The sequence below is a fragment of the Argiope bruennichi genome, chromosome 7 (assembly GCF_947563725.1).
Source record: "Argiope bruennichi chromosome 7, qqArgBrue1.1, whole genome shotgun sequence".
NCBI lineage: Eukaryota > Metazoa > Arthropoda > Arachnida > Araneae > Araneidae > Argiope > Argiope bruennichi.
The window spans coordinates 83,890,097-83,904,375 of record NC_079157.1 but is presented as its reverse complement, the minus strand read 5'-3'; the positions used below and the strand labels follow the sequence as shown (position 1 = coordinate 83,904,375).

Here is a 14,279-nt window from a genome sequence, read left to right as displayed (position 1 = left end):
CTTAAACAAACGAAACAGTCAGGTGAATGAGGCAATAAAAAGCTCTATTAGATTTCTAGGATTGTTAATAGGCAAGCTATTTTTGAAGAATTAGATTTCGTTCATTTAAAATCAAAGAAATATAATAAACAAAATTTTGCCATTTGAAAAGCGCGTTTAATTTCTTATAATTAAATTTTAAATAAGAATTTTGGAGCACACTGTTTCAATTTAATTGTATTAATGTCTTATTGAGAAGTAATAAGAGGGCTATTTTGAAACAAATCTTTTAACTTTTGACCGTGGTCAGATAAACAAGATAATACTTGAATTAGTACCATTCTTTTAATTTACATGCTTCCAGTTTATTTGCATATCATTGAAGAATTTAATGGTCTTTACTTTGTACATGGACTAAGTTTTTAGTCTGCAACACTTTTGTCCTGAGAAAATACTAATGTACTCTGCGAACTATCGTCAGCTACTCAGAACAACACCCTTCTTTTTCTGATTTTTTCATTACAACAAGGTTAAGATGTCTGACAAGATGGAAGTTTTACCTGTCATACTTTTTTTAACTGAAATTTCAACGGGTCGGAAAATCATCTTTTTTTTCTCGCAAATCCCACAATTTCAACTGCTTAGAGAGTAGACCGCTTCTCTCACTCTATTGTTAATAATCTATTTGCTTTGCATTTCTGTCATCTTTCTGCAGTTTTTGGGTTAACAGAAAATGGTAACTCGAAGAAATCCGTGAATAAAGAAATCAAAGTACAGTTTACGAGATACACTTTCAAAACAATTGTTATATACAGTGCACTCCCGAGTATCCGGCCTAACGTGACAGAAGGACTGGCCGGATAACAAAAAAGCCCACCCTTTTGCCAATACCAGAAGACAAAGTTTTTACATCAAAACTCACTGTTATATTATGTGTTTCCTCACTTCTTATTGAGTACTAAGTCCTCCATTTATCTCAAGCCATGCGAAATGTGAACGCGGCCGCGGCCCGGTGAATTATAGAAGCAGTTGCCGGTAAGGTGTCGAGATAAAACAGATGGTTCTGTACTGGTGGTTTATATATGTTTATATACTCACTGAACGTTTCGAGAATTTATTAGAGGAAAAGTATGTTAAAGGATATAATCTGATCACATTTCAACATAAATTCTGTAATGTCCAACTTAAATGCAGGAGCCATAAATAAAACATTAACGTAAATCGTAGGCATAATTCTTAAGAAAATTAGTTCAAACTGATTTTATTTTTCACTGATAAAGGCTTACACTAATATCAAAAGGCAATCCTAAGATCAGAGTGAAAGCTTACAGTTTTTAGGCTTTAAAAAAGTCCTTAAGAGATGACTTAATAGACGACTTGTCTTTCTCCTTTAATTACGATAAAAGAAAAGTAGGCCGGATAGTACGGAAGCCGGATAGCCGCAAACCGGATACTCGGTGAATGTACTGTACAATTAAACTGTACTGTACAAAAATGGAACAGAAATATCACTTACCGCTCCGCAATATCTGACGACCCTGTCCGAAATCTGATCAGAACTTCCGTCGTACAGCTCGACATAGTTGGAGTCGCAGCCCCTCGAAGAGTTAAGATGCAGCGCCTTGAACTCTATTTTGACTGTGTGATAACCCGGGACGGTGACGTGCCACAAGCACTCGCTGTTTCTGTTGTATGTCTGGGGATACAGGGGGCTTGTGATGAGACCTTCTTCGGCATAGATGGTACCTCCACAACCCCTTCCTATATTAATAATAGATCAGTTAGTAATAATAAAATTACATTAGTTTTTAATAGTATTATACTGTGGAAGCATCAGAACAACATTTTGATAATTACTTTATCATATACATAGTATAAAGAAAGTATAGTAATCGTCAAAAAATTCGAATTCAAAATTTTGACGAATCTCCACGTTTCAAATTGCCCAGAGTTCGAAAAACGCATTTTTGAGAAACGCATTTTTTGTCTGCCTATTTGTGACAAAAAACACTTTGATCTAGATGGATGAAATGCGGTATACGATCATTATACCAAATGTAGATTTCTATCAAATTTTCAAAAAAGTGCGCTCGGAGGAAGTGTGTCTATCTGGCTGTTCGAATATAATTTAGCACGATAAATGTAAAACGAAGAGAGCTAGATAGACGAAAATTCTATATATAGAATTAGCATCTATAGTCTATCAAATTTTGAGCCAAATCCAACAAGGGATTGATTGTCTGTAGGTCTGTACTTTTAGAAACATGTAAAAGCGATAATTCAAAGACGCAGTGACACATTTGTCGTTGATTTTTTTTGACTAAAAGTGTAGTTTTATATCAAGGTTTTGTTTCAATCGCTGCGAAAAACGCTTCTGAAACACAAATTCGATTAAAAACCGCATACCAGTAATTAATCGCCAAAACATTCGCCAAGGATGACACGATAGACTCAGTGAAAATCAATAAATTCACGCCAAAAGATAATATTTCGTAATTATTGTACGCTAGTTTTAGATTTTAATTTTCCCTTTAAAATAGAGTTTCAGTCATGGAAAAACTCAAAAAGCAGAATATTTATTTGTCACAATTATCTGTCAAATGATCATACAATGCATTTGAAACTATATATTTTTGAGTTATTATTGCTTAATTAGGTTTTTAAACATTCATCTGCATGTAAACTGCAGAGCAATTGCTCTGAATAATTCACAAAAAGAAAAAATTCTTATTTAGTTTACTGTGAGAGTTCCACGGGAGGCACCTCGTAAATGAGGATGAGAAACTTCTGGCATGATAATTGTTTCTCGCCACCCCTGTGGGTACATGAAAAGGCCAGGACCTGGCTACTTCCTTAGGGAAGGATTGTACCGTAGCCGGTGACGGTCTTTAGGACTCAACCACAGTTCCCGGCAGTGTTGCTGCTGCGGAGGAGGTCATTTAAGTTTTCCCGCATGCCTTCTGGCTGGTCAGGATAGTCAGTTTGTGATTAGTTTACTAAGAAAATGATTGCTTTAGTTACGTGATCTTCATACATACCTTGATCGGTTGTCATGTAATTTATGTAATACAGTCCCACTGAGTGTTGCATGTTGATTTCCATGAATAAGGCATTTCCACTTGAGAACACAGGTGGCGGTGTATTGAATCCGCAATAAGTTCCAATCAAAGGAGCAGTGGCGTTGGCGCCGTTGTATACCTACAAAGCGATTTTGGCATACATTTTTACTAATATGTGTCCTTAAATGAATTGTGAATAATTGATTCATGAACTTAATTTTTTCAAATACAGGATTAGTTAACCAAATTTTAAAAATGGCTTTGGTTATGCATTGCTTTTTAAAATAATGAAAGCGATGAGTAAAATAATGAAGATAACTATTCATTGACAAAATTAATACTGATTAACTCATGAACAAAGAAATGTAGATTTTTACAGCGACTGAATTCATACGCTCTTGATACCACTAAAAATTTTAAATTATTGATTTCTAAATTAATTTATTTGTAATAACATTAATAACAGCTCTAAGAAATAAGATAGTGATATGGATAGGTACCACTGTTTTCTTGCAAAGTTAGTTTTAATACTTGGAACATATATTTACATATATTCTTAATGGATGCGGAAAGAAGGATTTAATAATGGTCCGATCTTGGCGATCATTTGGCGATGAAAATGAAGGTTTTGAAGATGCTGATCTGGTTATCCGAACCATATTACTAAATTAGGCAAATAGATTTCAAGGGTTGAAAGAAGTTTTTTTTTGTTTTGTTTAAATTAAAGGTGATTAATCTGAGCAAAAATGTTATAATATAACATATTTTGTGCCATTAAACAATAAGAAAGTTATATTAAACCAGGAATAAATAAAAAGAGTGCAATTGTTAGAAAAATATTTTAGATTCGTTTTCTTTTAAAATGTCTGCGGATTTAAGCCAAAGCTTTGGTCACTCATTACAATTATGAATAACATTTAGAGATGAATCATGGTTTGACATAGCCCTATTAAATGGTCTTTACCTCAACAAATTCATCTGCCAGCTATCACAAATAAACATGTGTGGCGCCATCTACCCACAGCAACCCAAAGTCGTCAGATTCACTCGACGCAGCAACACAAAGTCGTCAGACTCACTTGCGCAACAGCAACCACTCACCCACACACGTTCGCCATAACGCTTGGCGCAACTCAAATGGGTACAGGCACATTAGACTCAACAGCTTAAGCATCACTGCTCAACAGCTATATCGTTCGTCTCACCTCCGACTCACTGGCGGGAGAGTACTGTGGTGAAGAGCTTATAAGCCAGTTAACAGCTACAAAACAGAGGCAACTGCTTTTGTATTGGGGTCATGTTACTCAGCTGCGAACTGCAAGGTCCCAGGTTCTATCCTCGCTCATAACAATTCGCCACACATGCAAAACAAGTTTTGAAAACAACCATCGTTCAATGAAAGTATTATTATCACCATATTTTTGCAAATTTGTTATGCTGATCCTCTGTGCATTTAATCTCATACTAAAGAAGAGAGATTTACAGATATTTTTAATGGATGCCAGATGAATGACTCTGACATAAGCGAAACTGTGACGAACATTTGCCATCAGGTAATAAATTTAGAAAATTAAGCGATAAAAATCAAAGTTTTGAAAATACGAGAATCTATTTCTATTAGGAACCGAGATCCGAATATTCTTCAAGAAAATTCCATTCCCCGTTGAAGAGCCTATATAAATGCGGGAGGTTAAAGTGGTTAATCAAGTGAATTCTCTCTTTGCAGAGTGAGCTCCAATATTACTTTGAGCTGTTTTCTATTTAGTAATTCGCTGTCGGCATGCATTATTAGTGTCTGCTACTGTTATTCTCTGTGTATACTTCGACATTTTTGCTACTGCTTCGTTCGCTTCTTTTCTTGGTATCCAGATTACATTTTGTCATGGCCAGATCCTATAGAATTTCTTTGATAAGCCTAAAAACGCACCCAAATCGACGTTTTCAGCCATCTTCGGTTACGATATCATCAATATTATATAATACAGATCTCACTTCTGACACCAAATTTACTATAGGCATCGATTACATTTGAATTCATGGTTTCATTTTTGATAAAAAGAAAGCCACAGGTTCAAATCTCAGCTGAGCCTCCAATAACCTCCAATAAGCCTCCAATATTGATAAGGTTTGAGTATCTTACGGTAACGATGTATCTTTCCTATTTGACACAGCGTATATGTTGAAAATAAGAACATACTTACTTTTAAATTGCTTTGCGGACAACCGTTATTAGGATCGTATAGTTCCAAACGGTAGAAATAAGCAGATATAGTCTTTCCTTGTGATGTAAGGATGGTCACGTTGTATTTATCGGCGTTATTAAATCTGCCTGGAAAGGCATAGTTGGTGATGATGCCGCTGTCTGCTGTATACGTCCTGTTGGGACCTAGAATTTATTTGCTAAATGTTAAGTAATGGCACAAATGTAAAATTTTAGAATAGATATTATTAAATAAACAGTATCGTGCATATTAGCTATATTGGCAAGAATTATTGATGAAAAATTTTATAATTTTGTAATATTGATTTTTTTACAGATAAATACTGGGGAATATCTCTTTTCAATATTCCTTATAAAATTCATATATTGTTTAATAAAGGTAAAGGTTAAAGGTAATAAAGGTTGTTTAATAAAGGTAATTCTATGCCTCACATTAAAATCGTAGGCTTAGATAAAGGTTGTGAAATATCTGAGTGCTCAGATTTTATTTTCAAGGTTTTGCATATGATCATTTTTATATGCAATTTTTTGATATTAAAATCAAAATTTGACACTGAAGCACAATTTTAGAAACAAGATGACACAGGAAATTTCATTCATTTAAATCATTCTTACGCTTGCATGCATGCGAATGTACAGACAGACAGATGATCAATTCATTAATGAATGCGATTCAACATTTGACATCGATATTTTGGATGCTAAAACTGTATACGAAATTTCATCCGTCTAGCTTTTTACAACGGTAGCATCGCATTCCCTCGTACACAGGCAGGCAAACATCCTGTGAAGGGAATTCAAATTTCTATCAAATTTTGAAGGAACTAAATCATTCAAAATGTGATAGAAATCTACGAATTTGATTTAAAGCCAATATATCAATTCTGACTCAAAACGTTTTTGATTTACTATGCTTACAGATATAACTCAAAAGATTGTTTTTACTTTATCTTATTGGAGAAAATATTGTAATCGTCAAAAAATTCGAACTCGAGATTTATACGAATCTTTACATTTTAGTATCTCCCGGAGCTCGAAAAACACATTTTTGGAAAATTCTTGTCTGTCTGAGGCAAACACAGCTCAAAGACACTTTGAATAAGATGGATGAAATTCAGAATACAATCGTAACATTAAATTTGGCGATTTCTATCAAATTTTGTGCAAAGTCCTGTCAAAGGAAGTCTGTTGTCCGGTTGTTCGAATATAAGTTAACACGATTAGAAAACGAAGAGAGCTAGATAGATAAGATTCGGTACACAGATTTAACGTCTATAATCCAATCAAATCCAACGAGGGGTTGATTGTCTGTCAGTCTGTACTTTCAAAAACATGCAAATGAGATAACTCAAAAATAGAACGAATTTAATATATCAAATTTGGTTTGTAATTCTGTCACTACAAGATTAGCTTTGTATCAAATTTTTGTTTCAATCGCCTAGGATTCGTATTTCGAAACTATTGCACGCCAATTTTATGGAAGACGTTGTCTGAAATAATGTCTTTATTAGAGATTATGCGAGGAAGTTTTCGGGAGACCAATCCTGTTGGTTAGAGCGTCGTAATTTACGGTGATTTATATGGTTTTTATCGTCTATATTTCAACAAAAGATATTATTATCACGGAGAATGAATAAACGTGTAAAATCATCATCATCATAATTTCTTCACTTTCATCGAGTTTCATTTAATATCAATCTGATCTTGATTTCTCTTCCACGCAAAAACAAACAAACGTCCCTACGTCTTCCATTTTCTATTATAAGTATAAGCTTAAATTGAGATTTGAGTGTTTATAAAGCTTTCAATTAAAACTTATTACGACAGTGAGTGCATTATGGTACGAAGATAATTAAAATATGTATATAATAAAACATATTCTCCATTTTTCCTTTGTCTATCAGTTATTTATTTTTGGAATTTCTTTTGCATCATTTGGTTTTTTTAAGTTCTGAAAAGGATATCCTCGATTTTTGGTGCTCGCTGTTATGTGACTGAATTTTTGCTCTCTGGTATATGAAATATTAGCAGTACCCGCACAGCGTTGCCCGTGACATAACATTCAAAATTAAGTATAGCCGAAGCATTTTGACATTTAATGTGCTCCGGCCAAGGTTTGATTTCCTCCTTTTGGGCATAATGAGTTTTGAATCCCTGTTTAAAATCATAAGTAAACAAAGAAATATATCGCATATGGATACCACAGCTCTTGCTATTTGCGCATGCGTAGTTTGAGGTTTTCACACATGCGCGGATAAGTACAAAGCATCGATATTGATGTTTTACGCAATAAAACTGTTTTTTTTTTTAAATTTTGACATGATTTTAATATATTAAACCCTTTCCCAATAAATGCCTTACAAAATGGTACAAATATCTCCAATATCAGTTAAGTATTCCCCTTGTTTTTCTCTTTCAAACATAAAGACGCTTTCAGGAAACTTCATTTTATACTATGTATAGATATAAAAAGAGTATTAAAATTGATAATACATTGATTGCTGTCAGATTAATATTAAAAAGTTAGTTGACTTTTCATCAAAATATTCGACCGAAATATTTTCACATATCTCCAAATTTTACACCTTCTAAGCCTAAAAAACATATTGTTACTATATCATTTATGAAGTAGAGAGAAAGTATTGTAATTTTCAAAAAATCAAACTCGAGATTTTGATGAATCGACAAGTTTCAGACCTTCCTGACTTCGAAAAACACATTTTTGACATTATGTCTGTCCGTCTGAAAGCGTGATAACTCAAAAATGCTTTGACCTAGGTGGATTAAATTTATTACATGATTTTTGATACTGAATTTGTAAAGTTTCAGCGGACTCAATTCAGAAAAAGTAATTTGTCTGGAAAATCCAATATGAGTTAACATTATAATTATAAAACAAAGACACCTAATATTTGGCACAGAGATTTAACATCTAAAAAGTAGATACCTGCCAAATTCTGAACCAAATCCGTCTAAAGTTTGATCATTTGTTCATCTGTATTTTTGCAAGTAATGTAACTGCGAAACCTCAAAAATGGAATAACTTAAATATATAAGATTTGATAAGCGATTTTCTGACCACAATTGTAATTCTGTATCAAATTATGGCGCCAAATGGTTGGAAAAAATCCGTCAAAAACATAAATGCGATTTACGGTATTATTAATCGCATGCCAAGGATTAGACACACACAAATAAAAAACACATTACATAATCGATTCAGTAAGAATGCTAAATGCTCGCCAAATTTCTTAATTATTGTTTGCAATTCCTCATGAAGCATTCGTGGTTTTAAGAAAGGTCCGTAATTTTATGCTAGAAGGAGAGGGATAATATCTTTATTAGAGAGTATGAAAGAAAAGTTTGAGGTCACCGTTTCCGTTAGGCCACGGTGGCCTGGTGGTAAGGTCTCGGCTTGTGAACTGTAGGGCTTGAGATTCGAGACCCGATTCCACCAAAGAATCGTTGTGTAACGGGGTCTGTTGCACGTTAAATCCGTCATGCCAAACGTCCTCCCGTGGTGTAATGTGGAGAGGGGGCTGCCAGCTCAGGTGTCGTCCTCGTCATCTGACCACGGTTTAAAATCATGAGGTCCGTCCCAAAAAATAGCTCTAGTGTTGCTTTACAACGGGACGTTAATATAAGTAACCTAAACTAAACGGTTTCTGTTGGTTGGTATTATGTTTGTTTGTCTGTGGAAACGATAACTCAAAGACATCCTGGGCTAGACGGATGGAATTGGTGTAATTGCTGATTTGGTGAAATTGGTGTAAAGACGACATGTTCTTTACACTAAATTTGTAATTTTCTCTCATATTCGTTAATGAAATCAATTGAAAAGAAATTTGTTTGTCAGAGTGTCAATGACCGAGATGACCACAAAATGTAAAGAGCTTTATAAATAGAAGTGCATAATTTTATTATTTGATATGTCAATCCATGGAGAATCTTGAAATAAATTCCTTTGAGAGTTGGTCTGCACATTCGCATCCTGGTACACGTGATAATTCAAAAACAGATGTCTTGAGTGAGTGACATTTTGATAGTGAAATTGTTACTAAAATTGTAAATCCATATTCATTCAAAATGCATATTCGATTTTCTCATTGCAATTCGAAGCACAAAGCTCTCACGTGCGGAAATCTGAAAATAAAAATCTCGCACTCGAAGCGATCACAACCTCATCCAATGCCCACAGTTTTTATGCAAGGAAGAGGGGGAGGGGGATAAGACTTTAGAGAATGTAGGAGAAAGATTTTGGGAGACAACCGCTGCTGATTTTCCTCTTCAGCAAACAGGGATATTTATAAATATCTAATATCTATAAATAGGAATATTTATAGATATGTTAACCAGCCGGAATTTTTCTCGATAAAGTTAGAATGTTTTGAAAATTTTTGAAAAGGTAATATTTATTATTTTAGTCACATTAAAATTTACTCAAAAAGTCAAAATTCAAATACACTCACTTGCTTCTTTATACGTGATCGAAAATCCTCGAGCAGCATTGTTCACGGAATCACTGTGGAATGTAATAGACATTCCACTGGAGGCTATGATATCATGAACAGGTGTTACACCACACAGTCGGATAAGGTTGCTTGAAGATTTTGCCTAAATAAATAATAAAAGGTTTTATTACAGCTCGTCTTTTCATTTTTCTGTCTATCTATATCTATATATGTATATAAAGAAGAATATTTATTTATAAAATATTTAAAATGTGTATAAAGAAGAAAGAAAATATCTATATATGTGTATGAAGAAGAATATTTATTTATAAAATATTTAAAATGTGTATAAAGAAGAAAGAAAGAAAATATCTATATATGTGTATAAAGAAGAATATTTATTTATAAATTATTTAAAATGTGTATAAAGAAGAAAGAAAGAAAATATCTATATATGTGTATAAAGAAGAATATTTATTTATAAATTATTTAAAATGTGTATAAAGAAGAAAGAAAGAAAATATTTATATATGTGTATGAAGAAGAATATTTATTTATAAAATATTTTTAATAGATCAACAGTATTTGTCATATCTCGAAGGAACTTGGCACTCGTTCTTTACAAAACTAAAAGAAGGTCAGCATCCATTTTTCAAGGTCAAAAATGTAATTAAAAATTAATTCATAAATCCTTTAATTAATAATCAATTCGACAATTCAATTTAACAATTTTCGTGTTTTTCAGATTCCCTTTTTAATATTATTAACTACGAAAATAAATTTTATACTAAATCAAAGCATTCTTTGAATTATACCAATTTTATCTCCATATAATTATTTTCTTCAATTTAATTTTTTTTAAAATTTAATTTAATACTCAGGCTGTAACATTGTTTGTATTTTTATCATGACATAAGAATTAATATTCTTCTTTCGCCAGTAACAAATTGCTTTCAACTTGCAAACATTCTTAAAATTCTTTATTTTTTTGGACATTGATGGATTCTTTCGTTTTTATTTAGTGATATATACAGTTTTGAATTTGGCCAAGCAGTAATTTGTAATAGATTGATTCCATGATACTCATATTTTTCAGTCTAATAAAATAACTAGGTCAAATTTTAAATAAAAAATACTAGATAACATAAAAGCATTCCATATTATTGTATACAAGTCGGAAAAGAGAAAGCTATCGTTCAATTCACTGTGACGCCTCAACTGATTGACCGTTTAATGTGATTTGGTTTTCATCTTTTTCCTTTTAAAATGTAATATATGAATAAGGGTAAGAAGTTTAAATTTTCTACTTTATTATGCATTGATAAATGAATTAATAAAAATGGATTCAGAATAATAGGGAATTATTGTGAGGGAAATATTATAATCAATCAAAAATTTCACTTACAGCAGGAAAGTATCTTCTTTGATAACTTCTGAACGGCGAGTTTAACTGGAAAAAAATATTCATTAAATAGGAAATTGAAAAAAAAATAACATCAATATTATAAATTAGTATGCACTGTTTTAAAAACTTTATCATCTTTTTTTAAAACATTCTTACTATATATATGAGGGCTATGTCTTTTTTTTTCAAGCACCGATTGACTATAACAAAAACGAGTTGAGAACAAAATGATTTTAATATCAAAAAATATGTAAATGCATGACTACTTTACAAATAATTGCGGTGGATATTCAGGCATCCGTCATATCGATGGGAAAGGTTTCCTATTCCCTCTTTGAAAATACGAAGATGATGCGCGATGGACCTTAACTTTACATTAATCTCCTCATTAACATGGAGTTACTATTTAGCTATCTTAACCAGTTCATCAATTCATGGAAGAGATGAAAAATCACTCGGATCTAAGCCGCATTCTCTGTGACGGAAGGCAAAGGTACAAGACTATCACAGCAGAAGATTTTATTCGACGAGTTAATGAAGTCGTTCGAAAAAAAAGTAAGGATGCCGGAATTCAGGACAACGAATTTGATGACCAGGTTTTGAAAATTACAATGGTGGATTCTGAATGCTTATAGACTTTCTTGACTTTGTTTAAAAGAAAATTAAATGACTTTCCAGGTTAATTAGAAACTTCAAAACAACGTTAGAGCTCATCTTACATCATTAGGGGCAAAGTTCTTTGAAAAGAAAATTAAAATTTTGATCGACCGATATGACAAACGCTTGAATCTTCATCGTGATTATGTCGAAAAGTACTAATGTCGAAGAGTACACAAGTAAATAAGTTTTGGTAATAAACTCATTTTGTACCCTACATTTGTCTTTTTTTATTGTCCATTAGAGGTTGAAAAAAAAAAAAAACCGGCCCTTCTATTAACAGTATATAAACATACCCAATTATAGATAAAAGGAATTGTGGATTTTGTCGATTTTCACATGTCTTATTCAAAGCGTTTTTGAATTATTGCGTACAGAGACAATAGAGCCATGGATAGGTAGATATACTTTCAAAAATGTGCTCCCTTCTGGGAGCACCGTAGATATGAGGATGAAAAGCTTCCAGTATGATGGTTGATTCTTTCCTTACTTATAAGTATGTAATCGGAGTAGGAATGAGTTATTCCTGTCGATAAAGGTAGATACCTCATATGGAAAGAATTGTACCATAGCTGGCGAAGACCTTAGGACTCAACTGCAGCTCCCTACAATTGCTATCGTTGCTTCCAGACCATTTACTGAATTCCGTATGCATTGTAGATGTATTGTGAATGCTTTCAAAAACGTGTTTCTTGGATCCAGAGATTCAGACATAGATATTCATGAATTTTTAGAAGATTTCAATACTTTTTCTTTGCATACTTAATATACGAGAAAGTAAGAAACAAGAGATTACTTTGATAAAAAGAATGGAGGCGGAAGAAGAAAATTTTAAAACAATATAAAAGATCTCCAAGGTTAGATGAGCAAGTTAACTTTTTTTTTTTACTATCGTGATTTGCCTGTGTGCCAACAATTTTAAGATTTAAGTAAATGGAGTGGAGCGTTGATTGTTTATTGGTGGAAGACACCGATAAACAACAGAAAGGGACACAAATAATGTAATAAATGTAAATAATGCAATGTAGTGAAATAACATAATTCTTTTTTTCTTATTTTGAATTATAATTTTTCTAAAACTGTTTTCTATCGTTTTGAAGGATCATAAGAAAAGATAGATTTGATAATAACATTGTCAGAAAGCCCAATCTTTTCAGTTAAAGATATTTTAAATTTTTTTGGTCTTTTTCTTTTTAATTCTGTCTTTCAGGATTTGGACGTTGCGATTTTCCCCTTAGAGTTTGTATTTCTTGCAAATGAGGGCACTTTTGAAATTTTTGAAAGAAATTATGTCAAGGAAGCTTCGAAGTTCAACTTGAAAACCGTAATGTTTTAACTTCAGTAGTTTCTGCCCCCAAATGGACAATCATCTATCAAATTCAGCACGCTCAATCAGAAGACTATTAATTCAGGTAAGGGTTATTGTGTTATTTTAACTAAATTTATGTCATGTTTCGAAGCTTGCTAGAAATATTTTGAGAAATATCTTGTAATTTAGGGTCACGGTCAGAAAATGTTAAAAAACAATCTTATAAATTCCACGTTGACAGATTTAATAGCTTTCAAGTCTTTGTGAGCAAAGGAATCAGGTTGAAATTGCGACACTGACACTGTCTTCCTGTCTTCCACTGTCTGACACGAGGGCTGTCAAAAAAGTATTAGATCCTGAATTTTCCTGCGTACAATAATAATGCTAGAGAGGCACCATTGTACAAAGTGGAAGAAGACAACTTAATGCGCATGCTTGAGTTTTTTTTCCGATATCCGAGTGTGTCAGTCTCTGCCTGCTAGCCGCTGAGTACGATTTTAAGTGTTCGTCGGAATTTTTATTTCTCTAAAGATGACTGAACAAGTTGAGCTGAGAATACTGCATCAAATTTTGTCTAAAGCTCGGCGATTCTCAAAGAGGAACAATTCGTAAGATTCAGCAAGTGTTTGGAGATGATGCTATGAGAGTAACATAAGTGAAAGAGTAGTTTAAACGATTCAAAAATGTCCGCACATTGGTGATGACGATAACGAATATGTAATTGATGACAAAAAGTACTATCAACATGCTCTAGCCTACTGAGAAATGCATTTTGGCGCAAAAGACCAGACCTCTGCTCGACGAAAACTGGCAGTTGCATCATGACAATGCTTCAGATCATTAGTTACATTTCATCCAGACTTTCTTGGCGAAGTACAGAATTCCAGTAGTGCAACAAACACCCTATTCTCCAGATATGGCTTCTTGTGACTTGTTGTTTCCAAAATTGAAGATGCCGTTGAAAGGATCTCGTTTTGAGAGTAGAGAAGAGATAATGTAGAACCTGACAACGGAGCTGAACGCCATTCGAAAAGAAACCTTTCAGGAGTGTTTTCGCTAGTGGAAGGGTTGGTAGGCTAAGTGTGTGAATGTGCAAGGGGCCTAACTTGAAGGGAATTAGGGTCCTAATTTTGTCACATAAGTAATATATATTTTCCTGGCCAAAGGTCGGATACTTTTTAAACAACCCTTGTATTTC

At 33.2% G+C, this 14,279-nt stretch overlaps 1 protein-coding gene across 2 annotated transcripts in view; it reads right to left on the bottom strand.

Moving 5' to 3' along the window:
* LOC129975650 (cubilin-like) overlaps positions 1-14,279 on the bottom strand; it is a 176,167-nt gene that overhangs the window by 10,921 nt on the left and 150,967 nt on the right. For both annotated transcript variants that reach the window (XM_056088750.1, XM_056088751.1), the window contains exons 64-68: positions 11,116-11,160; positions 9,729-9,873; positions 5,240-5,424; positions 3,018-3,177; positions 1,496-1,740 (exon numbers count right to left, since the gene is read on the bottom strand). In XM_056088750.1, the coding sequence (XP_055944725.1) occupies positions 1,496-1,740; positions 3,018-3,177; positions 5,240-5,424; positions 9,729-9,873; positions 11,116-11,160 (780 nt within the window). The remainder of the gene's footprint in view (positions 1-1,495; positions 1,741-3,017; positions 3,178-5,239; positions 5,425-9,728; positions 9,874-11,115; positions 11,161-14,279) is intronic.